This window comes from Brachionichthys hirsutus, chromosome 11, assembly GCF_040956055.1.
Source record: "Brachionichthys hirsutus isolate HB-005 chromosome 11, CSIRO-AGI_Bhir_v1, whole genome shotgun sequence".
NCBI lineage: Eukaryota > Metazoa > Chordata > Actinopteri > Lophiiformes > Brachionichthyidae > Brachionichthys > Brachionichthys hirsutus.
The window spans coordinates 11,213,327-11,241,291 of NC_090907.1; the positions used below are offsets into that span (position 1 = coordinate 11,213,327).

At 50.0% G+C, this 27,965-nt stretch overlaps 1 protein-coding gene across 1 annotated transcript; it reads right to left on the reverse strand.

Annotated features, from left to right (window-relative positions):
* Positions 1–27,892, reverse strand: sgsm2 (small G protein signaling modulator 2). Its single transcript, XM_068745841.1, has 24 exons — positions 27,833–27,892; positions 24,667–24,742; positions 15,537–15,705; positions 12,567–12,734; positions 11,961–12,028; positions 11,166–11,314; positions 10,936–11,070; positions 9,637–9,761; positions 9,461–9,528; positions 8,448–8,611; positions 8,213–8,345; positions 7,914–8,051; positions 4,457–4,631; positions 4,219–4,283; positions 3,925–4,070; positions 3,050–3,178; positions 2,788–2,970; positions 1,451–1,828; positions 1,236–1,360; positions 1,074–1,156; positions 872–981; positions 693–789; positions 172–339; positions 1–89 (listed from the first exon to the last, which is right to left on the reverse strand). The coding sequence occupies exons 1-24, from the start codon at positions 27,890–27,892 to the stop codon at positions 1–3; spliced, it is 3,201 nt and encodes a 1,066-aa protein (XP_068601942.1).
* Between the last annotated feature and the right edge of the window lie 73 nt (positions 27,893–27,965).

The following is a 27,965-nucleotide window of genomic DNA, read 5'->3' on the forward strand; positions in this document are numbered from 1 at the left end:
TCACTTGTTGTCCATCAGAGACTGGACCCGGTGCACCAGCTCACGAGCGATCTGCAGGATGTGCTGGACGTCGTGACGCTCAGCCATCTCTGAGGGGCACACACACAAAGCGGTTCGTACGTTAAACACACACACACACACACACACTCTGTCAGCGTGAAGGTCTCTCACCGTTGAAGAACTTGATGATGTCAGTGAAGTCCATGTTGTTGTCCATGATGATCTCACGGTAGACTGTGACCAGAGCCAGAGCCAGGAAGAGGACAAAGTGGCGGGAGGCGATCCTCGGAGCCACCCAGATCACCTCCCACACCGCGAACACATCCCCGTACAGGAGCTCTGCACGTGCACGTGCACGCACACACGCGCACACACACACACACACACACACACACACACACACACACCTGATCAGACCCGATCACACTCTCCTGCTTCCCTGCAAACACACTCATGGTAAATGATTCTCAATTGGAGCATCCTTTAAGTGGAGACAAGCCTATCAACACAATGTCGTCATAAGGGACTGGTTGCGCTGCACCAAAGGCTACACCGCCATCTACTGCTCAGTACGGGTACTGCAGGCATTTTCCCATGCGTACTGGATGGATCACCATCTGAACAGGGCCCAAGTTAAGAGCTGTGAACTTGCTTTCGTGTTGTTGTTGTTGTGTTGTGGTTGTGTCACTCACCCCTCTTGAAGTCCAGCAGGAACCAGCGGTAACAGAAGTAGAAGTGAGTGTAATCTCCGTTCTGCTGCATCAGTTCAAACAGCTCAGAGTCCAGGATCTGACGTCAGGAGAGAATGGAAGGATGTCGTTAACACACACGCACACACACACAGACACACACACAAAGTAGGAGTAATCACCTGGATCAGTGACCTCATGTTGGCAAAGTGTGTGTCCATGGCGCCACCATTAGGGAAGTTCTGACTCATTCTTTTCATGAGCTGAGCGAAGCAGCTGTATGCTGTAGACTCTGACACACACACACAGATCATAAGTGTTTTCATTATATTAAGGAGACACGTTAGCTTAGCTCTGGGGCTAACTGCCGCTGGTTCTTCTCACCATCGTCCAGGATGACCATGAGTGGAGCCAGCAGGTCACACATGCCCTGAACGTAGCCGATCTCTAAATGCTCCCACACGTAGCTGCAGGAAGACACAAGAGCAGGCAGCGTGACGCAGCAGCAGGTGAAACGCAGCCGGGCGGCGCTCAGGCTGCTCATACCTGCACATGATGTTGCGTAGCTTCTCCAGGTTGGCTGCGGTGAAGTAGGAATAGTTGCGGTCGCAGCGCTGCACGTCTTTGTCTATCCTGTGGAGGTTGAGGGCGACTGTGTCCAGCAGCTCGATCTGCACACAGGAACCATTTCAGTGTAAATTCTGAGCAGGGGGTGTTTAACGTGAAGTCGTCCCCCCCCCGTCAGAGTTGTCTGTACGTACTGTATAGGAAGACAGGGAAGGTGATGCCCCCTCTGTTGTTGCCCCACTGGTCACCATCTTCTCCAGCTGACTGCACAGCCTGTCCTCAGAGAGAGAGTCCTGACGCCCCCCCAGACTCCTGCCCTCCTCCCCAACACTCCCCTCCTCCTCCATACTCTGACCGTCGTCTATGCTGGACAGGATTTGGGAGTGAGCGGAGGTCACCGAGTAGTTTCTGGAGGAGGGGAGACCTGAGTCAGGGGAGTCAAACTCCACCAGGGGGCGCTCCTCTGGGGGGAGAGCCGCAGGGGGGATCAGGGTGGTCATGGTGGGGGTGCTATCCTCTCCACTGGGGGTTTCCTGGCTCCCCTCGTCCGGCTCATCCACCGACATGAACACCTGAAGCAGGAGGAGGTCTCAGTCTTTTTCTTCATTTCATGTCTTTTTTAACTGAACCTATTTCTACACTTTATTGGGGGGGGGGGGGGGCAATCTGTCTGCCTGGATGACATCATTAGTTAAGTGATAATATTTTAGCTCGTGGATTCATGATTTAACTTTGTACGTTTTATACCAGTTAATAGAAATGCTAACAACGATACGCTGATGACGCTCAGCTTTACGTGTCTGTCTTGATTCTTTACGTTCTTATGTTATTATTTCTAGCATGAATATTCTATTTATTTATTTCATCTATGATGTTGACTATTTCTCATTCAGTGTTTTAAGGGTTCTGATTAATCTCAACACTTTAGTTCATCCTTTGCTTTTAAACTCCTATGTTTGCACGCAGATAGCACATAAAACGAGATGTTTTTACTAACTGAAATGTGACAGCTGATCTGGAGATTGTAGCATAAGCATCAGTCTTACTTAAAGGAGACATATTATGAAAAACTTCCCATGTTTCTACACTATTATGGTGAGTTTGGGTCCTTAACCCCAAAACAGCAAAATAAACCATCCAGTGAATCCTGCATAGTTTGCTTAGTTCTGTAATCACCTACTGAAACTCACCCCCTGTGATGTCACAGAGGGTGACCGTGCACAAGATGTGTGTGTACGCAGCTGTCCTGCAGCACCTGTTTGCTGTTTGACAAAAACCTTCAGAGATATTTCATAGAATTGTCTGGGAACTGCGATACCTTGTGGAAAAAGAGTATAATATGTGACCTTTAAAATATTTAGAAATGGGATTAAACATGACAGCGTTTTCTCTTTAGTCCTCCAGTAAGCAGTGCTGGTGAAGTAATAAACGGAGACGTTGACTCCATCAGTCTGAGCTTCAAGAAGGATGAGTAGACTAGACAGGTCAGACATTTACGGGATGCTCTTCAAACAACGGCGAGTTCCTTCACCTCGTTGCTGAGGGTGGAGTCTCTGTGAACCAGCCGCAGGACGTGGCTGTCGATGCTGCTGCCAGAGGACAGCTTGGCAAAGATGGCCGACTGCATCTCCTTCTCCCGCTGCTTGACAATCACCTCGCAGGCCTTCCACTCCCGCATTACCTGCTGGTAGCGCTCGCTGATCTTTGCATCAATCTTTACAAGAAAGACAAGCAGACACACATTAAGAGAAGACCCTGTGTGTGTGTGTGTGTGTGTGAGTGAGTGTGTGTACCTGGCTCATGTCCTTTTTGCCCATGCCAAACTTGTAGTGTCCCAGCAGGAACGGCCAGACCTCCTTCCTGATTTCCTGCTGCACTCCACCATAATAAACCAGCCTGAGCAGCTCCAGCTCTTTATAGTTCTACACACGCACACACACACACACACACACACAGTTTAGAATGAACATCATCCAGAGAAAAGGAAAGAAGAAGACAAACAAGGAGCAGCTTGGTGTGAGCGGTGACAAAGTGAGGAAGCGATCAATAACAGAGAGACTGACAGCTTGAGAGGAAGCTGTAGAGAGTAAATCAATATCAATGCTCGATGGAGTTGGTGAATAACCCCCGAAAATGAGACGTCCCCTCAGTGATTCTGGTGGAGGAAGGCTTTTGAAGCAGAGGAGGGAATAGGAGGAGCAGGCTAATGTAAGTCAGGAGTGTGAACACAACGTGAACCTGGAGGAACACAAAATAGTCACACAAAGCCAACTGTGAGTCTGTGTTCGACTTCCCCTACCGAAAGTCAGCATTCTGCCCTCTGGTGGAAAACTGGTGCACTACAGTGGCGTATTAAACTGAACCAATACGCAAGCGGTACTAAAATATAAGACCTGTCAAGAAGCTGCTTGGATGATGTGTTGACACTGTTCATGTAACGATGTCGGATGCATGGAGGTGCATTCAGTTCTCAGGGATGAGTGCTCAGTTCTTCTAAAGATGGAAGCGCGATTAGCAGCAACAGCTGTTAGGATAATAAAGAACCCTGAGGAAATTGAGGGTGGGGCTCCCTTCTGAAGGAGGGCATTTCCATTCCAGACTTCATTAAAAGTTTCAGCTCCCCTGAGCTACACTTAAGCTCGGAGGCAGAGTTCTGCTCTGAACCCACCTTGCAGTCCTTTTGGTACTTGCTCCAGACCTCTTTGCTGAGGCCGCCCGATGCCTCACAGGGTCTGTCTGGAGGAACGATGCTGTGGTTAACCAGAGCGGACAGGTGAGTCCTCACGGTGGACAGGTGTCTGCAGTAAGCCAGCCCTGATGGACAGGAGAGACAGCTGAAGAGCATCAGGGCTCGGATCCACCACATTAGTATCATGCCTTTAATGCCATCCGTTTCCTCATCCTTTGTGAGAGTCTCTACGACATGATATTTGCGTGTGCAGATGACGTGTGATGTACTCACATCCGTAGAAAGCCCGGGAGACAATCTGCCTCTTCATGTTCTGGCAGAGCATCTTCAGAGGAATCCTGATGGAGAGGAAGCAGCTGTTACCGCGACGCTCCCGTCCCATTCACAAAGACGTTCTAATGAGGACTCTGTTGGAGTCTGGAAATCGCTCCTTGGATTTTCACTGCACTATAATCAGGGAGAAATGCTGAAAACTTCCACTCCATCATGAGACCTCGTCGTCAGGACATACGTGTGGATGTCCGCTGGGTCATGCATGCAGGTGCAGCCGGCCGGGAAGTCGAAAGACACGTTGCTTCTAGCTGTGGAACAGGACTGGCACGGCAGCTCGTGAGAGGATCCTTCGGACTGTTGCCATGACGATGGGCTGCCGCCAAAACCCTGCATCTCCATCATTTCCCCGTGGTCTAAGCCAGAAACAGTGAAAGCAAGAAGATGGAGGCCTCAGCGCTGCAAGGCTGCAGTCGTCACGTCAGTTAATCTTCCTCACACTCTACGCCTTACATATTATGACTCAGGTCCCTCAGCTCAACCTTAAATACATCTTCCATGTATTTCTCATTGGTATTCATGACATCAAGAGATGAGGATGAGGATGGATGATGGTTTTGTTACATCTGAGAGCAGGAAAAACAAGCACAGAGGGGAAAGCAAAGGTGGAGAGGTGACGGATCAGGAAGCAGGATCGGTGCCGGAGGAGAGGATGCAGGGAGGCCATGCTGGTCAAGTCGTTTCAGAGGGGAGGCCGAGCATAGATACACTCCAGAAAAAACAGGAGAGGAGGAAGAGGAGGGCAAGGAGAGAGGCGAAGCGTTGACAGAGGAAGAGAAAGTATAAGGACAAAGCTGACGCCCAAGCCATGCAGGATGCACAAAACCAGAACGAGACAAGAGACATCAAAGGAATCACCTCAGGAACTAAAAAGGACTCCAGTCAAAAGCCACACAGGGGGGGGGGGGAGAAATCATAAGAACTCCAACATTAAATAAATGCTCTTCACCTTAATTCTTCAGGTTGGAGCTGATGACCTGTCATAAATATGAAGCTGTGCTTTCGTTGTTGAATAGCCCCCCCCCCCCCCCCCCCCCCAAAATACCAAATAATACCAAGAACAAAAGAAGCAAACACAAAAAGGTTGGCGTGAGGCCCCCATTTGGCCCCCGCTTTACGCTAGCCTTAATGGATCAGCAATCCGACCCTGCTCACAGGAGGACTCCACGTCTCTACTACTGCGGAACCCCACAGGACCGTAATGAGAGGTGGGGGCGGGAGGGGGCGGGGACAGGATGAGAGGGCGGGGACAGGGTTGGTGAAGAATTACAGTGAACAGCATTGCAGCAAACGACTGCACAAACATAAGAGAAACCGAGGAAGTCAGCAGACAGAGAATATTCCAACACAGAGACGCAGAAACACAGTCGCGTTTTAAAAAAACAACAAAGGCTGCATCTCGCATGCAAGAACTGTCAAGCATGTCGCAAGAGTGAAATGAAAGGACAAAGGAAAAGAAAGACAATCGTCAAATGAAAGGAGCGCAAAAAAACAAAGCACATTAGCAAAGCTCGACTCGGCCATGACGAACCCAACAGAGTCAGCACTGCAAATCCCAGAATGCAAAGGGGCCAGGCAGGACTGGACCCAGGTGAGAAAGACCGATAAACTACCATAAAACCAGTGCTCATCTGACAGGAGAGTGCTAGCGGCGGGAGGAAGAGGAGCAATGGGGGGAGGGAAGACAGCTCCAGAGGGACATGAAAGAACTCCTCTCTTCATTAACCTCCATCCAAGGAGCGACATGCTAACGGCGACTACGCTGCTGACCCTTTAGCACGACACTGACAGATCCAACAGGACGTGGACGGCTGCAGAGGAGCGGCACCAGTTTGATACGTTTACAAAAATGTGCAACACATAGAGATAACAAACCGGAGGATGTCTCAGCCCACTAAGGAAGAAGCATGGCAGGCAAAGAGCAGCCCTCCTACAGATGCTGGATTCTCCTTCAGTCATCCGATACGGAGCAACAACATGCTAGTATTAGCGTCCCGCGGAGGAAGACGTAGGAGAGCGTTTGAGAATAAAGATGAAACATTGTGAGAATGGAGCCGTAGTACACGAACAAAGGCCTCATTATAGTACATGAAGGAAGGCCTCATTGTAGTACACGAAGGAAGGCCTCATTGTAGTACACAAAGTAAGACATCATTATAGTACACGAAGTAAAGCCTCATTATGGTACACGAACGAATGCCTCATTATAGTACACGAACGAAGGCCTCATTATAGTACACAAAGTAAGACATCATTATAGTACATGCAGGAAGGCCTCATAGTACAAGCAGGAAGGCCTCATAGTACACGAAGTAAGGCCTCATTATAGTACACGTAGGAAGGCCTCATAGTACACAAAGTAAGACCTCATTATAGTACACGAAGTAAGGCCTTATTATAGTACACGAAGTAAGGCCTTATTATAGTACACAAAGTAAGTCCTCATTATAGTACACAAAGTAAGACCTCATTATAGTACACGAAGTAAGACCTCATTATAGTACACGAACGAATGCCTCATTATGGTACACGAACGAATGCCTCATTATAGTACATGAACGAAGGCTTCATTATAGTACACAAACAAAAGCCTCATTATGGTACACGAACGAATGCCTCATTATGGTACACGAATGAAGGCCTCATTATAGTACACGAATGAAGGCCTCATTATAGTACACGAATGAAGGCCTCATTATAGTACACGAATGAAGGCCCCATTATAGTACACGAAGTAAAACTGAAAGGTCATAATTTTAGGCTGCAGGACAATAATCAGAAAGAGAATGAACGTTGACTTTAGGTTTGACAAACCAGTCAATGTTGAATCTTTTGCACATCAACATGAAATAATTAAACTCATGAAAAGAAAATGGGTGTGGAATCACCTCCTCAGTGGAAGACCAGAAGGATGGGAGTGGCTGACCACAGGCGTATCCATGGTTACAGCCACACAATATCAGGACTTATTTATAGAAACATTCTCACTTTATAAGAATTTACTAGACTGTGTCAATGGTCTATACTACTAGACTGTAGTACTGGACTGGTGTATTGGGCTGTAGTACTGGAATTTAGTATCAGTATGTAGTCCTGGACTGCTGTACCGGTATGTAGTACTGGACTGGAGTACCGGTCTGTAGTACCGGACTGCAGTACCAGTCTCTAGTACCTTCGGTAGTACTGGACTGCAGTACTTCACGGTGACTTCATTGAGAGCTGGAGTTGCGTTAGCTAACGGTAGTTTCACGTCCAGCCTGGTTACATCGCCGTCTCTATGAAGTAGAACTCTCGTACTAATATCACACGTTTGATGTGGACTGGGCCCATAAGAGGATAAAGATGAGTCACGGCTGTTCTCGTCTCCCATTGGCTGTCACTATACCAGAGCTGATGGATACTTTTACATATATGAGTTATTTTATGTACTTTAGCATTTCTTAATCCTTCACAGAGAAACTCTGCTGTTTGGTTTGTGTTGATGAAACTGAACTTGTTGGGCTCAGGCAGCAGACACACAGGCAGACAAAGCTGGGGGGGGGCAGGGTCTGAGAACGCATGGGGGTGGGAGGCGGGACGGACGTCTGAAGCTGGGGTGAGGCCTCAGGGGTGGGTGGGTGTGTTAAGATGATAAAAACCTTTCATGACATTAGGGTCTGTGAGGTTCCGCGAGCAGATCATTGAGATCATAGCATGGAGCCTATCTTCCTCTTCCTCGTCGTCGTCCAGCGACGGCGCGCGGCTGCCCGTGGCGTGGTGGTAGTTTATAGTGACTGCTTGAACCAGTGGGGCGACAGAAAACACAGTTAGAGGAGCAGCACTGGAGGAGAACCGCAGGAGCCCCGACTTCATCAACACATCACAGGCGGGAGGCAGCAGGACATCCAACATCTGAGCTCCGTCCCAGCATGCACGGCGGCGTGAACGCTCGACTTACTGGCGTCATGGCGGCATCCAGGATACACCAGGCGGAACACGTAGTCGGCAGCCGTCTGCTCCTCGATGCTCCCGTCCTGCTCAATGAGCCGGGCAGCGCTGCTCCTCTTCCTCAGTTTAGGGAACACTTTCCCCTGCAGGTAAACGAACACGTGTGAACTGCTGGTCTCCATGGAGACGGCATCGCCCCACCGATGACCCCTAACCTCCCTGAACCACACCCAACCCTGTCACACCTTTCCTTTCTGAGACCAGAGGGGCGGCTCCAGCTGACCCCGCGGCAAAAGGCCCGTTTCCAGACAGGCGAGGAACGCCAGGAGGTGACCGCCGGGGGGGAAGTGAAGAGGGGGCCGCTGGATCCCATCCTGGCTGACCAGAACCAGTGTTCCCCCGCAGTCCGCTGGAGCGTGGCGAGAAGAGCGTTAGAACCGCAGCCTGAGAAGCCCGACCCGGTCGGAACCCTGAATCCAGAGTCGGAGCCCTGAATCCAGAGCCGGGACCCTGAATCCAGAGCCGGAACCCTGAATCCAGAGCCGGAGACCTGAATCCAGAGCCGGAACCCAGAATCCAGAGCCGGGACCCTGAATCCAGAGCCGGAACACTGAATCCAGAGCCGGAAACCTGAATACAGAGTCGGAGCCCTGAATACAGAGTCGGAGCCCTGAATCCAGAGTCGGGACCCTGAATCCAGAGCCGGGACCCTGAATCCAGAGCCGGGACCCTGAATCCAGAGCCGGAACCCTGAATCCAGAGCCGGAAACCTGAATACAGAGTCGGAGTCCTGAATCCAGAGCCGGAGCCCTGAATCCAGAGCCGGAACCCTGAATCCAGAGCCGGAACCCTGAATCCAGAGTCGGAGCCCTGAATCTAGAGTCGGAACCACGAATCCAGAGTCGGAGCCCTGAATCTAGAGTCGGGACCCTGAATCCAGAATCGGAACTCTGAATCTAGAGTCGGAGCTCTGAATCCAGAGTCGGAACCCTGAATCCAGAGTCGGAACCCTGAATCCAGAATCGGAACTCTGAATCTAGAGTCGGAGCTCTGAATCCAGAGTCGGAACCCTGAATCCAGAGTCGGGGCCCTGAATCCAGAGCTTTCATGTTGCACATTGAGGAGCCATGTGTGTCCTCAAATACAGACACAAAGTACATGTCATCATCCAGCCGGTCAGTGGTTCCACATCACGGCACACACTGACATGAGTGTGTGGGGGGGGGGGGGGGGGGGGTAAGTCGCCCTGGCCACTTACGCCGCTGGTGACAGTGGATACAGACGATCTGGCGCAGCGGGACGGTCAGGGCGTAGTCCCAGTAGATGCTGTCAAAGACATGAGAACTTCACCCAGCTGCATGTATGTGGTGTGTCATCATTGGTGTGTGTGTGTGTGTGTGTGTGTGTGTGTGGGGGGGGGGGGGGTCCGGATACCTCTTCTCCAGATCACAGTCTCCCAGGGTCCCATTGATGAGCTGGTTGGGGGTCCACTTCAGGGTGAGGTTGTCCCCAGCCTGGTGGAGGGACAGATAGCCCCGCAGCACCTCCATGTCCTTCTTCTACAGACGGGGAAGAGACGTTGGAGGCGTTTGATTGGCTTAATTCATGAGACACAAAAAACCCACGTTTAAATAATAAAGGAAACGCCACAGCGGAACCCCGGGTCTCGAACGACTCGGTTCTAGAACAAAATAATGGAGTTTAAAATGCCTCGGAAGTCAAACAGAGTTTCGGGGTTCAAACACTTCGGAGAACCGAAGACAGGCAAACGAAGGCGGAGCCTAAACGAGCAGGTTCTGGTTGAGTCGACCTGCCGGAGGTGGAAGACTGTGCTGATGTTTCTCTTTAGGTTCCAGTGCAAAGTTATTTGTGCAGCATGGTGGCGTAATGGGTCGCGTAGTCACCTCACAGCAAGAAGGTACTGGGTTTGAATCCCATCTGTGTGGAGTTTGAATGTTCTCCCCGTGTCTGTGTGGGTTCTCTCCGCGTTCTCCGGCTTCCTCCAAAGCCGTGCAGCTTCGGTGAATGGACCGCTCTAAATTGCACGTAGGTGTGAGAGGTTGTCTCTGTGGGACATTCGAGTCCAGCTTACAAAGAGCTGGACACGCTGTTAAATCTGAACGACCTGGTCTCTGTGATGCGTGTAAACTAAAACCACCCAGAGACGAGGTGCAGCTGCAGGTCGTTGATCAATACGTTCCCAATCAGAACACCCGGGAGAGCAGCAGGACCGCCGAGGTCCACGCACCAGGGCCCTGACCCGGCCTGGTCTGGATTATACTCCTGAACCGATCCGGACCACACCCACCTTTACAACCAGCCTCTCAACAGAGGACATCGTGCGTATTATTGATTATTACTGTAATAGTCAGTGGACGGTTGGATGCAGGCTGAGGACAACCCACATTGATCTGATAGATTAACAACCTCTGTCATTATCTACAAGAAATTCTGATGCTTGATTGATTGATTGATGGAAGTATTTCATGGATGGGGACTGGCTGGTCATCATTTAAAAAGCTGGAATCACACACCAGAGAAACACCGGATTAGACAACGTATTGGAAAATATATTGATTAAAACTTCTGAACTATTGAAAAACTGCCGTGAGAGCAGGCCTGAAACTCTCAGTGATTGGACGAGCCGGTTCTGATGGGCCCTCCTCAGTAGCTGCTGTGTACAGCACGGTGGACAAAGTGAATCTGCCGGTACCAGGCGGCGCTGCTTCCTACCGGTTGGACCAGGACGTTGTTTTTGCCGTACAGGAGGTGTGTTCTGGAGTTTTGGTGCAGGGACTCCACGTACTCCCTCGCTGACGCGGCGAACCTGTCCTCCGACATGCTGCCGCTGGACTGCCTCTTCCGGATCTGGGAGACAAGGGACTTGAATCAGCTAAGACACGCCCCTCCAATATAGTCTAGTCCAGAGACTAGACTAGTCTAGAGACTCCGCTGCCACTCACCCCCAGCGCCGGTCGGCGGCCAGCCGAGGTTTCCTGGCACCGGTGGGCCCCGTGGATCCGGTGACGCTGAACCAGCTCATTGGCTGAGGGGTCCGTCCAGAAATGATCCGATGTCTTCAGTTTGCTGTATTCCAGAGCGCAGGGCCCCACTGGGAACGCAGAGTCATTCCAGTTCACAGAGAGTCTGAATAGAACCTCACAACCTCGCCTTGTTTACCCAAATCTTTCTTCTCAAGTCGCTGACCAGAAGCACAACGTTCACACGGTTATGTTTCTGTTCAAGTATGATCTTATAGATTCCGTATTTTCCAGATTATATTGCGCTACTTTTTTCCCCCACAACATTAAGAAGGACAAAGAAAGAGACACTGAGCTGATGTGTGATGACGTACTCCTGAGGTCGTTCAATTCCAACACTGAAGAAGATGACTTTATTGGTTTCAATGCGCAGGAGGAAGATAAAGCTAGCAATCAAGGACTTTTCTGGTAGGCTACTCTAGTTGCTGTGTTACAGGCCTTGTTCAGAAAAAAAGATTGATTTAATTAAAAGTTTACAAAAAATCTTTCTGTGTAAATATCTCATGTTACAATGTGGACGGCTGCAGTTTATAGACAGGTGCGGCTTATATATGTACAACATATTTGTTTCTTTTTAAATTTAGCAGGTAAGGATTATACTCAGGTGTTTACGGACGTTAGGAGAATGTATTGGAGGTATCGTGTTTCCTCGCCTTTATTTTGATTTTGGATATTTTAGCAGTTACAGAAGAGAGTACTATACTCTAATGTACTCACCCAGAAGCACTGCCAGGATGGGTCCAAACACTGAGTCATGCATAAGCGCTTCCCTCTCATAGTATTTACTGCAGCGACAAAGACATAGTGAATCACTATCTCATAAATAAAAGACAGTATCGTCTGCATACGCTTCATACCCTCGGATCACAGGATTGGTTAGTCCTGACAGAAATGCATGTTTAAATCACAACACCCTGTGCTTTAAACCCCGGTTGCTGCATTATTAAGGACATGTGAAGTGAGATAAAATGTGCAAAAGCGGTTGTATTGTCCGAACATCGTTATTTTCCTAAGGGAAAATAACGCACGCTGACTGGTGGTTGAGAAGGTCGTCCTATGATCGGGAGGTTGGCGGTTCGACTCAGGCACATGTGTACACTGTCGTTGTGTCCTTAGGCAAGACACTTCACCCATTCATTGCATGGGCGCCGCGGCGACCAGCAGCAGACCACAGTTAGAAAGTGTAACTGCTGTAAACCAAATTGCCCTCCGAGGGAATAAATCAATAAAAGGTATTTAGTATTTATGCACACGGTAGCAAAACGACACAGAATAAATCCGAAGGGCCGTTTGATGATTCAAGACAATGATCAAACAATCCACCTGGAGTTGTCCACGATGTACTGGACTATCTTGTCCAAAACTTTCTCAAAGAGGGCTGTCCGGATCCAGATGTGCTTGATGGCCTGGGCAGAGAGAGGCTGAGGGGGGCGGCTGGTGGTGGAGGAGCCTTGCCTCCTAAGAGGTTCATGGCCCACACTCTGGGTCCTCCTGGGGGGGTTAAACACACATCATGAGTGGCTACTACAGAGGAGATGTTTGTATCTGATCAGCAGAGGTTTGAGCCCGTCACGCTACAGATATGCATCACATGTTGAGTGTTCCGTTTTTTTGTCATTCCTAATCATAAATATCACTTTGATTTAATCTAATTTCCTGACAATCTAAATTGTCAGGAAATTAGATTAAATGGACATCAGTGATTTGTAGAGTACAGTTATGAGCATGGGAAGGTTAATGTGTTCTAATACACGTCCAAAAGGACCCCACAAAGTCCAGGATTACAAGGTGAAAGCATCCAGGTTCACCCATTGATCGACATTTTACCATCTTAATGACCTCATTAAAGGTTTCAGCCTAAAGATTTTTATTATGGTCTTACAAGGAGAAAAGAAAAGGAAGAATCGGCACATCATGACACCGACAACTGAAGGCTGTATTTTTTATAGTAACACCTTATGACCGTTAATAAATGTGATCGTTAGGAGGCAGCATTCATCAATAGAATGAGCTGTTAGCTCAACTCATTAAAACTCATTGTTATTCCTGACAGCCGAGCGCTGCTGGGTTTCTCATAAATCTGCAGCATGTCAGACTAATGATGGCGTCTCATGCTCGTAATCAGTGGCTCAAGCATTCATTAATATGGAGCGGCAGTCTGATCCAGACTGAGTCTGGCCCACACAAACAACTCACACACCTCCATCATCGGGCTAATGCTGAGAGGACCTGCTGCAGGAACGCCCACAGCCTCTGTGTGTGTCTGTGTGTGTGTGTGTCAAGACTGATCATTGGTAACAGCTCATGCAACAGAGTGAGGTTGGTTTAAAATACCGCCAATACTCCTGTGGGTGCGTATACAGTACTCTAGATCAGGGGTCCCCAACCACCGGGCCCCGGCCCGAGGCATTTGCTCGCGGGCCGCACAGGAAGAACGAATCTATAGATTCGTCATCACTGGGGCGCAGTAAACTCAGGTCGTCAGACCACAGCTTCACATTTACATTGTGAAGAAAAGGAATTATTTTCAATTGTTTCCAATGTGTGGAGTTTGTATGTTGTCGCTGTGTCCGTGTGGGCTCTCTCCATCCATCCATCCATCCGTCCATCCGTCGTCTAGTCGACAGCCACTCATCCACATTGCTGGCCTATGCCAGCTGACTACGGGCGACCCCTAACCCTGAGAAGATGGAGAAGATGCCGGCTCATCGTGAAAAAACATGCAATTTAGGTGAATCAGACACGCTAAATTGTGATGTGTGGCCCTGTAATGAGTTGGCGACTCGTCCAGGGTGTAACCCTGCCTCTCTCCTGTAGTCAGCTGGGACAGGCTCCAGCGTTACCCACAACCCATATTTCAGAGAAGCGGCTGAAGGCGAGACGATTCCGATCGCATCGCATTGGCGAGAGTTTTACGTCGTGAAGTATCGACAGAAGTGCGGCTATAGAAACGAGAGCAGCACGAGTCAAACGAGGAGCCGATGGAGCCGCAGGGCTTCTTCACCAGCCCCGCCTCCATGGGCCTGCTGTTACATGATTGGATGAGCTATCTGTCACCTTAATCATGGGCGGGGGGGGCAAAAATCTTTTTTGACTGACGTCTGTTCACCTAATCCAGTGTTTCCAACTGGTGTGCCGCGAGAGATTTTCCAATATCACAGATTTTTTTTTTATTTTTTATTTTTTATTTTTCTAATATCACATAATTGACCATTGTCGGGTGTCCATGCTGTAATAAAGTGTTTGTGCCGCCCGTAGATCGCTCTTCAGACTTTGATGTATATTAATGTGTCAGTCATTGTTATTGATTGAATGTTAAAAACATGCATATTATCATCTAATATATATGTGTGACGTATTGGAGTAATGAATCCTTTAAGATACTTCTGGTGCTGCAAATGATTTAATAGTTTGTTCTTTACCTCTGGAGTCAGGAAGGTAAAGGTGTGCGTGTGTGCGTGTGCGTGTGTGTGTGTGTGTGTGGCATGCAGCTGTTAATACCACTCACTCCACTGCTGTAACTCTTAATTGCACTGTTGATGTCTGCTAATATTTCTCTCTCTTTAGTCTCCTGGTTCCCATCATGCTCTCTGCCTTTTCGCCACCACTAGCACAAATCACATTGCCATGGAAACCAGGGGCACACGAGAGACGGAGCTGGGATGACAGGAAGTGAGTGTGCGCCCATGCATTATGGAGGAGGGCTGCGACTTGTGTAAACACGGATCCATACAGTAATGAGCTTTGACGCCATGTGCGGTTTGTCTGGGGAAATAAGGGCCGGCGAGATGCCACAAGGAAGGCTAATGTGAAGACGGAGCGCCGAGCGCCCGGAGAAGCCGACGGGATCAATTCACTCATTACACAGCCCTGCTGCCTGCTGACACAGCAGTTTATCAGGCTCTGTGTGTGTGTACACACACACACAAACACACACACACACACACACACGTAGAAACACATGCAGGATCAGGATTGCAGTTTTTAGCTTCTTAAATAAATGGAGCTAAAGAGTGCAGCGCTGACCACATATCTGCTGCAGACGACTTTTTAAACTTCAGATGCATCAGAGGGAATTTCTATTATAGTGGACCCCCCCTCCCCCCCGCCCAATAAAATAAAATAATAAAGTCCGCGATATTAAATTCATTGCTCGATGAGCGCTACGCTAGCAGTCTGATTATCCTCCATCACAAAGCAAAGATTCTGACCGCACCGTCAGGCAGGAAAAACGATTCCGCCGGTAGCATCAGCAGAGCGTCGTATGAAAGGAAGAGGAGGAAGAGGAGTGACCTGGTGAGTTCGGCCTGCTGCTGGAGCAGCTCCTGCACTGTGAGGCAGACCCGGCCGGCCGTGTCGTACACCTTCCCGACTTTGGTGAACAGCGCAGCGATCTTGTCGCTGCGGAGAAAGCCAGCAGCTCGTCTCTTCAGGAGGTGACCCAGACAGGCCTCGGTGGTGGCTGGAGAGAGAACAGGAGACGGGAGCGTTAATGAGGAGGCGCAAGACGAGGAACGGAAGGAAGGAGCAAGGGGGAGTTCATCAATCAAAGCCGAAAGCAACGCCGCCGCTATTCTGACCAACCACAGAGGAACGCCGGAGACCAGCTCGTCAAGCATGGCTATTCTGGCCCCCCCGTGGGCTCTGCAACGCAGGAAGCAGCATCCGAAGCCCTGAGAGATCAATGGTCTGAACGGATGAAGCGATCCTCACGGCCTTCTGGAGGAACGACGGCAGCTGATTAAAGCGGATGAAACGCGTTTCAGGACTCATTCTGCATGCAGTGAAACGCTTCTCCACATCTCCGTTAAAATACGTCTGCTTATTCCTCTATTCCTTAAAAACTGCCGCCAGTTCCTGCAATGAACTGGCGGCTTGACCAGGGTGTCCCCTGCCTCTCGCCCATTGACTGCTGGGATTGGCTCCAGCTTGGCCCGCGACCCAAAAACGGAATAAGCGGTTGGGACAATGAATGATATTCCTTTATGCTGAGCAGCAATAGCTCCACGGAGTAGAAGGAAACCAAGCAGGTAACGTTTCCATGTTTGGTAGTTCCTTTAAGGAATAACTAAAAGTTCATCGTCTCTATCTCGAGAGAGAGAACTTTGAACGTGGGAGAGGCGATGAGATTTTTCGTAAATGTGCTCCATGAGTTCTGTTCTAGAAAACAACCCAAGCTTTCCAAAACCAACAATCAATTTAACCCAGCAATATTCATCGATGCAATTGCATTGCATCTGATGCAGTGGCAGCTCACGAGCTGGTTGTCATGGTAACATAGCCTCTGGCCCGTGAGATTCCAGTGTGTACCGTGTGAGTTAGTTCAGTCCACATCTGTAAATCTGCCCAAGACTTCTCTCGTTTACACACGAAAGCCAAGCCAGAAATCCCAAATGAAAGATAACATGATATTAGACATCAGGAATACAGGAGGGCACCAGGAGTCTGGCTGTGCCCTCCCCCCGTAATCGCTGCATTAAGGCCCTCTTCCTCATTATGGTGCATGTAGCTTGTGGTATTAGCGGTTTTCATAATGTGCCGACTTATGGGTACACACAGGAATTAAATACGGGGTTTCTGGAAGTACTGCGTTCGTGCAAACGTGCCGCAGAGAATACGCTCATTAATTTCAGATAGAAATCCATCAGCGGTATCGGCTCGGAACATTTGCTGCCTCGAATCATCCTCAGTGAGGAAAATCCAGAGGATATTAAAAAGGAATGGGATCGCATGCAACGGAAAAATGGAAACGACGACAACTTCATGTGTGTATTAGTCTATCGGGTGTCTGTGGGGGGGGGGGGGACATCAATGAATGGTTTGTTCTGTAGAATCCAAACACGGAGCAGAGGATGGATCCGGATCAGTGTCCACTACCTGTGACCCGCCCCCGCTCTGTCAGTCGTTGTTTTTGTTTCGGCTGGCTGATCCATTGGCACCGACAGAGACGATAAACCCAGGCGGACCCGGAGCTGTCTGTCCCCGGTGAGATCATGAACGGAGCTAATGAAGGAGACGTTCATTAGCAGCCCGGCTCGTCTCTCCCCCCCCCCCCCCCCCCCGACACGCTCAGGGTTCTGCTCGTCTGCTGGCGGCGCCTCAGACTCGCCAGGCTGTCCCTGCACCGAGCACCGAGGCTACTGCACCTCAGGGAGCCTGGAGGACTCGCCATGAACTCGAGGCTGGTGCCATCGCAGCTCTTTAGTGCTCTATCATTTAAACCAGTGGTCCCCAACCACCGGGCCGCGAGGCATTTGTTACCGGGCCGCACTGAAAGAATAACTAATTTATAACATCTCCGTTGTATCGATTATTAGCGTCTAAAAGGTGTTTTATTTTGTAAAACAACCGGATTTTCTCCAACGTAACATTCGCCTGTGAATCTTCTTGGTCACGTGAAAAAAACAGCCGTAAACTAACAAAAATTAATAAAAGCAAACAAAAAACAAACGTCTTTGGAGAGCTTCTTTGCTAAGGGGAAAAGTTGAACTGAGGAGGAAGAAGAAAAGAAAACTTATTTTAACAGACAAACCAGGAGTCAGACTTAAAACTCGGGTTTATCTACAACAGCTGATTAGCTTCATTAACGAGCAATGAAGGGTTCTAAACCGCTTCGGCACAGAGAGACCAAGAACCCGGGATTAAAAAACAAGAATGTGGAATTTATGAAAGAAAACAACCTGAACATGATGGACAGAAGCAGTTATTGAGACCACAACTAATGCTGAGCAAATATTGTAATACTTGTTTAATAGTTATTGCAAGTGTATAATTTGCAAGTGTATAATATAAAGTTTATTGGTAAGATTATAGTCCTCTTTTTTTATTTAAATACCCCCCCCCCCCGGTCCGTGAAATAATTGCCCGGCATGAAACCGGTCTGTGGCAGGAAAAGGACCGCTGATTTAAATGCAGAACCAACATCCAGCACACAATGAAACTATCAGGCGTGCTCTGTGATAGGAGAGTGTCAGCGAGGACGAAGGGAAAGGTAACGTGTAGCGCCGTAGATTGCTGTTGTTGTGTCCGTGTACTGCACTCAAAGTAAAAGTACTGACGCATGTTTACTCGGGCTGTAGCAGCTGATTGGATGTTTCATAACTCAACGTCAACACCAACATAACCCATGTAACCTGGATTCACACTCAACTCGCAGATAACGGTCGTGAAAATATCACGTTGCCATAACAACACAATGTCAACCATCTGTGTAATGGCACTACTTCATCTACCACACTGTTTATAGATATGTTATTTTATGGTAGTACTTGTTGAAGAGATGCGTGTACTTTTTTAGCACAGTGCCTGATAAAAATGGACTCTTGACTATTTTCATTCAGCCTCCATTTGTCTGACTTCATGAGTCATTCTGTAGATCCTAGACAGAAATAGAACCGAGACACGGAGAGCAACGGGTGGACCAATGGCCTGAGAGCGCCGAGCCAGACGGCGGCGATGCAAGCAAAGAGGCGAAGGAGGAGAGAAGAATGGGAGACACCAGGAAGTCACCTCGAATGCATCGCCAGCGCATCGTGGGGGCCACACGGAGACAGACGACCGTTCACACACACACCACGGACAGCTTAGAGCAGGGGTCGGCAACCTAAGGCACGCGTGCCATCCATGACACGCAGGGAATGTTAATAAATACTGTACAGCAGAACCTCGGTTATCAAACGACTCGGTTTCCGACCACACGATTGGAGCCGAGGCAAACCGAAGACACAAGAATGAAGGCGGAGTCTACCCGAGTCAACCTGCCGTAGGAGAAAGACTGTGGTAATGTTTCGCTTCATGTGTGTGTTTTTTCGCTTTGTTTTCTTTCGCTCTTAGTCATGGATCCAAAGAATGGCAGCAGTAAAACTACTGGAAGAGAAAAGAGGAACGTAGCGAGAACAACTGTTGAACTAAATTAGGAAATAATCACCAAATATGAAAATGGCATCCGTGTCTGGGATCTCCCTGCAGGACGGGATGGCTCTTTAGCATGGGATGGGAGGATACTGGACGGAAAGCGGAGGGAGCAGAGACGATCAAGGGGTCAGTCGGGTTGGCATGGCGACTGATATGCTTTCGGTTGCCGTGGGAAATGAAGCACCGGGCTTCAGCTTTCTGCGCCGTGCTGGGGTGAAACCTCTGCAGGCCTCCAGCTCATGATGCAGGACGCAGGAAGGATCGGTGGGTTCAGGGCGGGGCTTGGTAAAATGTCACCTCTGACGGAGGCGAGTCAGAAAGGCAGCACAGAGAGGCTGTGGGACGGATTCCTCGCGGGCTGTATGCAGAGGGTGGGCGTTCACAGAGACCCGGATGCCCAGGATAGAAACACAACCCGAGTTTGGCGCCGGTCAGCGCATCCATCCGTCACGTCAGACCGAAGCTTTCAACTCGCTCTCTCTTAAAGACGTGACAAACGTTCACATTCGCTCTGCTTCATTTTCCTTTCATCACTTAGACTCGTTTTCACATCCATGCCTACGACACACATTTATCCCTGTTTAAATGGATATCCTGTTTCCACAGATCCTTGTCCTCTTATTATTGTTAAGACTCAAGAACATTTTGTCACAACATTACTCGTTTGCATTCATAATTGCAAATCTGTTCTGCTGGCTTCTCCAGCGTCTTTGTTTGTGTTCAAGGCGATTCCAGGAGCCGCAGCACAACTTCAGGTCATTCATCGGGACTCACAAAGCGCCCTCAGACTTGTGAAAATTCTCATCTAAAACATATTTCACTGAAATAATTCAGATGCAAATTTCATACTAAAACAGATTGGAGGGCCTGAAACGCTGCAGGAATACCAGGAAGAGCACGTCTGAAGATTTTGCACTCAATTCACGCAAGCCCAAAGTCAAGAGTTACAAGTCAAGCTAGACATGCTGTAAGTCAAGACTGACAAGACCCAAGTCTTAACCGTCTACTCCCAAGTCAAGCCACAATCTGTTCAGGACTGTCTAGTCTGGAGTCAGTCATTCATCCTCTTGAAGACTGTCATCGTCTCGTCTTCAGGTGCTTATCTGAAGTGAAAGGTCACGGGTTCTGCTGGAGCCTATCCCCAGCTCATCACTGGGCCACACGGAAACCGCGCACTCTCGGACAATCTCGGGGCGACCAATTCACCTCATTTGCGTGTTTTTAGTGGTGGAAGGAAGCCGGAGAACCCGAAGAGAACCCATCAGACATGAGAACAAACAAACTCCACACAGGAAAGCCCCAGGTGGGATCCGATCTGATCCGGGACCTCCTCGCTGTGAGGCAACAGCACTACACACTGCACCACTGTGCTGCCATGAAACGGAGTCCTTGCAGTTACCGTCTCTCATTCGGTAACAGTCGATGTGAAGGAGGCTTCCTCCGCTGCTTCCTCTAAGCTGTTGGATGTTCTCTGATTCCCATCCATCATCAACAGCTTCCAGCGGTGGCAGCAAGCGGCTCCTCCCCCTCGCCGCCTCCCGTCACATTACAGAGTCAACGCTTTCCCTGCCACAAGACGGATGTGCTCGTTACGGAGCGAAGCGGAGCACCAATCATCGCCGTTGTCAGAGGGAGTTGGGGTTCGTTCTGCACTGGAGGTTTCTGTTTCCGTTTCTGTTTGCACGCTTCTTCACCACAGGAGGTGCCAAACAAGCTGAAACACGTTACAACACGCGGCGATTGTTCCTCTGAAGACGTTGGACGTTTGTCTTCAGGTCTAAGAGCCGGGGGGGGAGAATGAGCAGTCACACACGCTGAAAGGGGGTGAATGCAGAGAATGTGGGAGGAATGGTTACTTCGAAGCCCCGCATCCACGCTGTGCAAGAAACAACTACTGGCTCAACGTTCAAATAGCCACAAGAAGAAGTTGCTATCGCAGTTAGAGATTGATGAGCCACAATGTGCCTCATCAATAACCCTCAGATTGTTGACAGTGGTGCCGGAGGACACTGAGACGGCATCTAGTCCAACCAAATCACTAGAACAAACATTTCCGAGACGTTTGGGGACAAGAAACTGTAATTCAGTTTTATTTGAACTTAATGGAAGTTCTTGGTCATCCAGGAGTTAATGTCCTTAAAGGTCCCATATTATATCCGTTCTCCACAAGTTAACGCAGTTCCCTGCACGTATATGAAATATCTGTGACAGACTTTGGTAAAAATAGCAAACAGATGCTGGAGGACAGAGTCCCTCAACAATAAAAAGGTAAAAACATTAAAACCATAATAGCAGAAATGTTTCTTTTAGCGGCAAAAACTGCCACAAACGTAGCAGAAACATAGCAAAAACGTCGGGGACGAGTTTGGAGATATTTGGATGGGGGGGGGGGGGGGGGGGCTGAGTGACATCGCAGGTTTGAAAATGTATTTCTTTACTCACTCAGCACCAGCCGTTTATTTACATCAAAATGCATCTGAAGAATTATGTCAAGATGTGCAGGTATATATAAATGTGTGTGTGTGTGTGTGAGAGAGAGAGACACACCGGGGGGGCATTAATCTCAGGGGGTGCACCGGGTTGGGGGGGCGGCTGTTCCCGCCTCAGACATCCTATCAGCAAACGGAAATAAACCTCGTCAGCGTTTACTGCCTTGGCTCTCCTCTTGCATATTTGATGAGTAGTTGCAGAGCTGATGGGTCGACAGACCGGATCAATATTTAATCACCCAGTAAGGACGTTAGAACGGCGAGAACGTCTGAAGGCGTTGGAATACAGACCGACGAGACCAAGCAGAGACACCTGATGGAACCGACACACAGTGAAACAGGAAGCAGGCCACTGATTGGTCAAGCAGGCCGAGCCCAATCATCTCGTAGACCCTGGCCACCATGGCAACAAACCCCACCTCCATTTTGAAGCACCGTCTAAGCAGAAATACGAAGCAGATCCGGGCTGGGACGCCTTTATTCTCGGCGTCTGCTGGTCGGAATGTTGGATTCAAAAACGCTAAAGAACATTTCTACTAATTCAGATCCAACTCTAATTCTGCGGGGAGTTAGAGACGGACGCGTCGTCTCCGCGTTCTGCTTATTCGTGGTTCTATTAAATGACGCCATTGTTTCAGCTGATCTCTGGTCAGTCAGGATTATTAGCATCCGTCATGTCATAGCAGTGAATGTAATACGATCCCGTACATTCAAATATTCTTATTCACTCGACCTGGATACAGATCAGACTCCCGACGTGTGCTGGATCTGATAGCGATTTCATCAAGTCATTCTTGTCCAATCACAGTCCATGAAGGTAACAGATAACATCTAGTAGTTGCCCCACAGTGGTAAAGAACCCTTTAGAATCACTCTGGAGCCAGAGGAGGATCCGTCTGAGCGGATCCAGCAGACGTCTCGGTGCGTTCCTGGCAGTAGATCACATGACCCCAGCCGTGCCGCTGGCCCAAACTACAACAGGAACCAGTCTCCTGCTTTTACCCCTGCAGGCTGCATGGCTACTGTTTAGCATAGAACGCTAACATCTTTTAAAAGCAACCACAGAAGAAGAAAGGCCTGCTCCATTCAGCATCACAAAGACTCTGCTGCACAACAGTGTGTGTGTGTGTGTTACTGTCATAAAGCACAACTGTTTGACTGAGGGTTACCATGGAGACAGCATCACGGTCTCCCGACCCCTCGGCTTCCTGCGTGAAGGAGGGAATGGACGAGTTTCCTCAGAGACCGAACAGACTTGAAATAAATCTCCCACCACATGATCAGAGACGAGTTGTGATAAAATCTCACTTCCCCTCCCAACAAAGAGAAAAAGATCTCTGCCTGACTGGAACTAAAGGTCACAGTCGTTTAATACTAAGAAGCAGGCAGGCAGGCAGGCAGGCAGGCAGGCAGGCAGGCAGGCAGACAGGCAGGCAGGCAGGCAGGATCTTCCCATCACTTTTGTGTCAGGTTATAAATAGAAACTCGTCTTCTCTCCATGTCGTTCCTTCATCCTGACTAAACGCTCTGATGTGGGAGGAACGCCCCCCCCCCCCCCCCCCCACAGGACAGGTCCATCGCTCATTCCTGTGAGCCTATTATCCCACTGATCAACATTTGAACATTGTCATCACACTGTAAATGTAATAAGACTGCACCCTTTTTATCTGGCTCTCCTCTTCATCACTGGCCTTCAGCCTTCTCCTTTCTCTTTGGGTCTGCAGGACACCGAGGCGGGAGCTCTAGACCCGAGGCCGGCCGCTACGTGACCGAGACGGGAGCTCTAGACCCGAGGCCGGCCGCTACGTGACCGAGGCGGGAGCTCTAGACCCGAGGCCGGCTGCTAGGTGACCGAGGCGGGAGCTCTAGACCCGAGGCCGGCCGCTACGTGACCGAGACGGGAGCTCTAGACCCGAGGCCGGCCGCTACGTGACCGAGGCGGGAGCTCTAGACCCGAGGCCGGCCGCTACGTGACCGAGACGGGAGCTCTAGACCCGAGGCCGGCCGCTACGTGACCGAGACGGGAGCTCTAGACCCGAGGCCGGCCGCTACGTGACCGAGGCGGGAGCTCTAGACCCGAGGCCGGCCGCTACGTGACCAAGTCTCTCCTAATGAGCCCATTAGCTGCCTCAGACCATCGTTTCATGTCTCCCTTCTACTCCCCTGTCAAAGGGCAGGAAACCAAACCCTGTTCTCCCGCTTCATCACTCAGATTCACAACCATCCATCTTGCATTTTGGGATGGTCCGGATGATTATTAATATAGTCAGAGATGAACTGCTCCCATTTTATATATAAAAAAAGATTTATATCCGTTTCCTTTTCATTCAATAGTGTTCATGGATGAGACCTGACCCAGGCATCATCTCTACCCCCCCCCCCCCCCCTCAACGACCAGCGAGTCAGAGAAACGGCGGCAGCGACCTTTTGCCTTGCACCTTTCCCGGGAGGGAGTCGGGTATCTCCAGAGGCTGGTGATGTGACTGCAGCAGGGGCCGGGCAGAGAGCCTATCCCAGCTGACATTGGGCAGGAGGCGGGGCCGGCCCTCCTCTGGATGGATGGAGGGCCAGAAGTATCTGGTGTCAGTCACTGGGAGGCTGCTGCTGCTGCTGAGGATGGATCAATCGTTTGGATCTTGAAGCAATCACTTATTGAACTCTCCGTCTGTACCGTCGGCTCAATCTCACATGGCTCCTCCCCCTATCTTTGTCATCCTCGGTCTCTCTTTTACACATCTGCCACTCTCAACCTCCTTCGTGCCCCCCCCCCATGCTGCTGTGTCCCACACACACACACACACACACACACTGGGCTTAGTAAGCCAGCGTTTGGTACACTCTTGGCTTCCATTAGCTCGGCTGAGATGATTAACTTTCCGTTGATGCAGCAGCGTGTTCAGCGGTTCGGTGACGTCAAGCAGCGTCCTTGATGGAGGTCAGGAGTTCAAACGAGCGTGCGTGTGTGTGTGTGTGTGTGTGTGTGTGTGTGTGAGAGAGGAAAAAGAAGAAGATGTACTCACTGCACAGAGCAATGACGTGGCTGCTGTCCTCGTGGACGAACTTCTTCGTCACCGCTTCCTCCATGATCTGCTTCACCTGCAGACAACAGAGATGGAGAATGTTCCCGTTTCAGGCGCCACACATCAGGAATACGACAAGCTGCCATCTGTCCGTCCGTCTTCTCAGCGCCTCGACATCTCTACGCCGTTCTCGTGTCAGAGCCTTTCACTCGCGGGCCACAATGGGCTCTAAAATTTGACAGAGGGGCGGGGCCAGGAACAGATAACGGAACGCCTCCTCACTAACACCCGTAGCCAGTTTACTGTCCTCAGCCAGAGAAAGTGATCCCATGATTTGGTACGAATGTATGGATTAGGGTTAGGGTTATTCATGATTCATAATAAACGACAGATTTGCACAGACAACATCTTTCATACATTTTCCTCCAGTGGCCTGTTTTAACTCCGCCCCTAAAAGAACCAGAACTGGAACCAGAATGTCAAAATCCAAACGATGCCCCGCCCTTGTTGCAGGTCAAGCTTACCTTGTTCCTGGTAACCGGACACCCAGACCTCTGACTTCCTCCAGGAAACAATCGTGAACTACGCCAGGACTTAAAATCTTCAACTCTCAAACAATAAATAAACCCTCAAGAGAAATCCCACCATCAGAATGAGCCTAGCTTGTAACCATAGAAACAAACAAGTCCCTGCAATGGAAAAAGGCAACGTTTCAGGAACGTCACAGACAGAATCTAATCCCTCCTCCTCCTCCTCCTCCTCTTCCTCACCTTCATGGTGGGGGTGAAAAGAGACGCGATGTCACTTCACTGTCCAAGGAGAACCCAATACAGGCTGGTCTGGGGGACAGGTCGTGACCCGGTCTGCTGGAGACGAGAACCAGCGGCGTCCAGCTGGAGGTTGAACTCTTTTCATTCACTTGACGCTACGGGGGCGGAGCTTCGGGGGCGGAGCTTCCTTCCGAGATTATTTGTGCGGCGATGGTGCAGAAGCGCTACGAGACGCCTCCTCATCGCTGAGACAGCAATCAGTAACAGCTGTGAGAGACGTCTGCGTTGCCGTATCACACAGGGTTTTACTGTCGCATGACATCACAGGACTTGTGATGTCATGCAAGGTAATCCGTCCGTCCATCCTCTAGTAGACGAGACGACCTCCGTCCTCTCGTCTACAGCCAGTTTAGCCGCTTTGCGGCTCGCGGGTGTCGCTGGATCCTGTCCCAGCTGACTACAGGCGAGATGCGGCGTACACCCCGGATGTGTCACCAGTGCATTGTGGAGTCACACAGAGACAAACAAGCACTCACACACACACACACACACACACACACACACACACACACACACACACACACACACACCTACGATTCACCTAAATTGCATGTTTTTGGAGGAGGGCGGAACCCGGAGAACCCGGAGAGAACCGCCGTGGACACGGGGAGAACATCCAAACTCCAGATAAATGGCAGTTCTCTTCGTCCAAGTTGAATTCTGAATGAAAGGGGGCAACGGAGATCCGGGGATCTTATCGTTGCTACCCCCCCCACCCCCACACACACACACACAAACCCACTAATGACTGACCACCATCTTCGTTTTCAGCTGAGACATCCCTTACAGGACTGCCTTGCTCTTTTCCCAGCGGACCCTCCCCCCCCCCCCTCCCTGCCCCCCTGCAGGCCCTTCTGCTTCTGTGTGGCAGGTTGCCTCACTCCTGCGATATTCATCGGCAATTGATGCAATCTCACTTCTGTGGGAGTGACGAAAGCTTTCAGTTGCCAAGCAATGGCGAGAAGAGCTTAAAGCGACAGGAAGCTCTACGCCAGGAGCTTCGTCCGGACCGCAGCCCCCCCCAAAACATCACAACACACTCGCTTTCATCTCGTGGATCGACAAAGACAACCGATGCACCCCCGCCTTGCTAACCTGAGCCGGGGACGTCCACCTGCAGCTGACTCACTCACAGACATTTGCTCCACTAGAACTAAAACAACACGAATTGTGAAATGGAATTTTAAGCAAAAATGAAACCTCTGCAGGTTCATCTGTGGAAAAAGGACAATTCGGAGACACATTTCGAAGCCAATACGAAGTCCATCCAGAGGAACTTCCAGGTGTTTCTTGTCATGAAAGCTCCGCCTGGTGTGATCTAAAAGTGGACAACGAAGCACCGAGGGCATCTGATCGGGATCAGAGGACACCGATTGAGCTTTCGCTCCGTCTTGATATTTTAGCTCGACTTTTCCGCTCCCTTATAATGATGGAGATCTATGCTTCCATTGCCCCCCCCCCCCCCCCCCGGCGTGAGGCGCAGCCGGAGAGAGAGACACACCGGAGCACATCCGGTCTGCTTGGCTTGGAGCGAAGGAAGCAGGACGAGGACAGGAGGGGGCCGAGAGGTCGGAGGACGGGAAGACATTCGTCTCTCGGGCGACTTTGAGCTGAAGCTGCGAGTGTGAAGACGCTGCACGGAAAAGACGGTGCTGCTCATAGAAACACCGCTCCACCAAATTAACGGAATAATCCAGATTGGGGGGGGGGTTCAGGCCCACACTATTCTGGGATGGGTATTTTGTTCCAGGAACAACCTGAAGCCGCCTTTGTGTTGCTTTCTTATAAATTGAAACACTTCATAATTCCATATCGCGCACGCCCCCGCAGCAGGCTGGCGCCTTGTCCGGGGTGTACGCCGCCTGCAGTGGGGAGATGAGGGTCATCCCGTCTGCAAACACGCATCAGAGTCACTTCATTTAATTTACATTTCAGACAATAGAAACTATTTTTGATAAAAATCTGTATTTTGTACCGGAATAAACCAAATACGAAATGTTTAATGCTCGTCCTTTGAATTGTTCCCGGAACTTCCATTCGTTCCCACGCTCGGTGGAACGCGTGACGTCTCTTCTAGAACGCGTGACGTCGCGCGTGAGACGGAATAAAGCGCGTGATTTCAACCACGTCACGTCCAATGACTGAACAACGAGACCAGGGAACAGATGAGATCATCTTTACGCACAACGTGACCTTTAGAATGACAACTATTGCGTGGTTTTCTGCGCCTTGCAGGTGACGCACCTGCGGCGCGCGCGCGCGCGCCACGCATCCCTGTCGTGATTTGCCGTCGCTGCGTGAAGGACCAGAATAACGCGTGTCGTGGGCGGCCTTACCTCCCGCTTGACGTTCCACAGTAACCTCTCTTTGTAGTCTTCCTCCGTGGAGCCGTCCATGTTTGTCTGTCCCCGGCGCGTCTCCGTCGGCTGTCCCCGGCCTTTCAGGACCGTTCAGTCCTCTTCCTGGGCT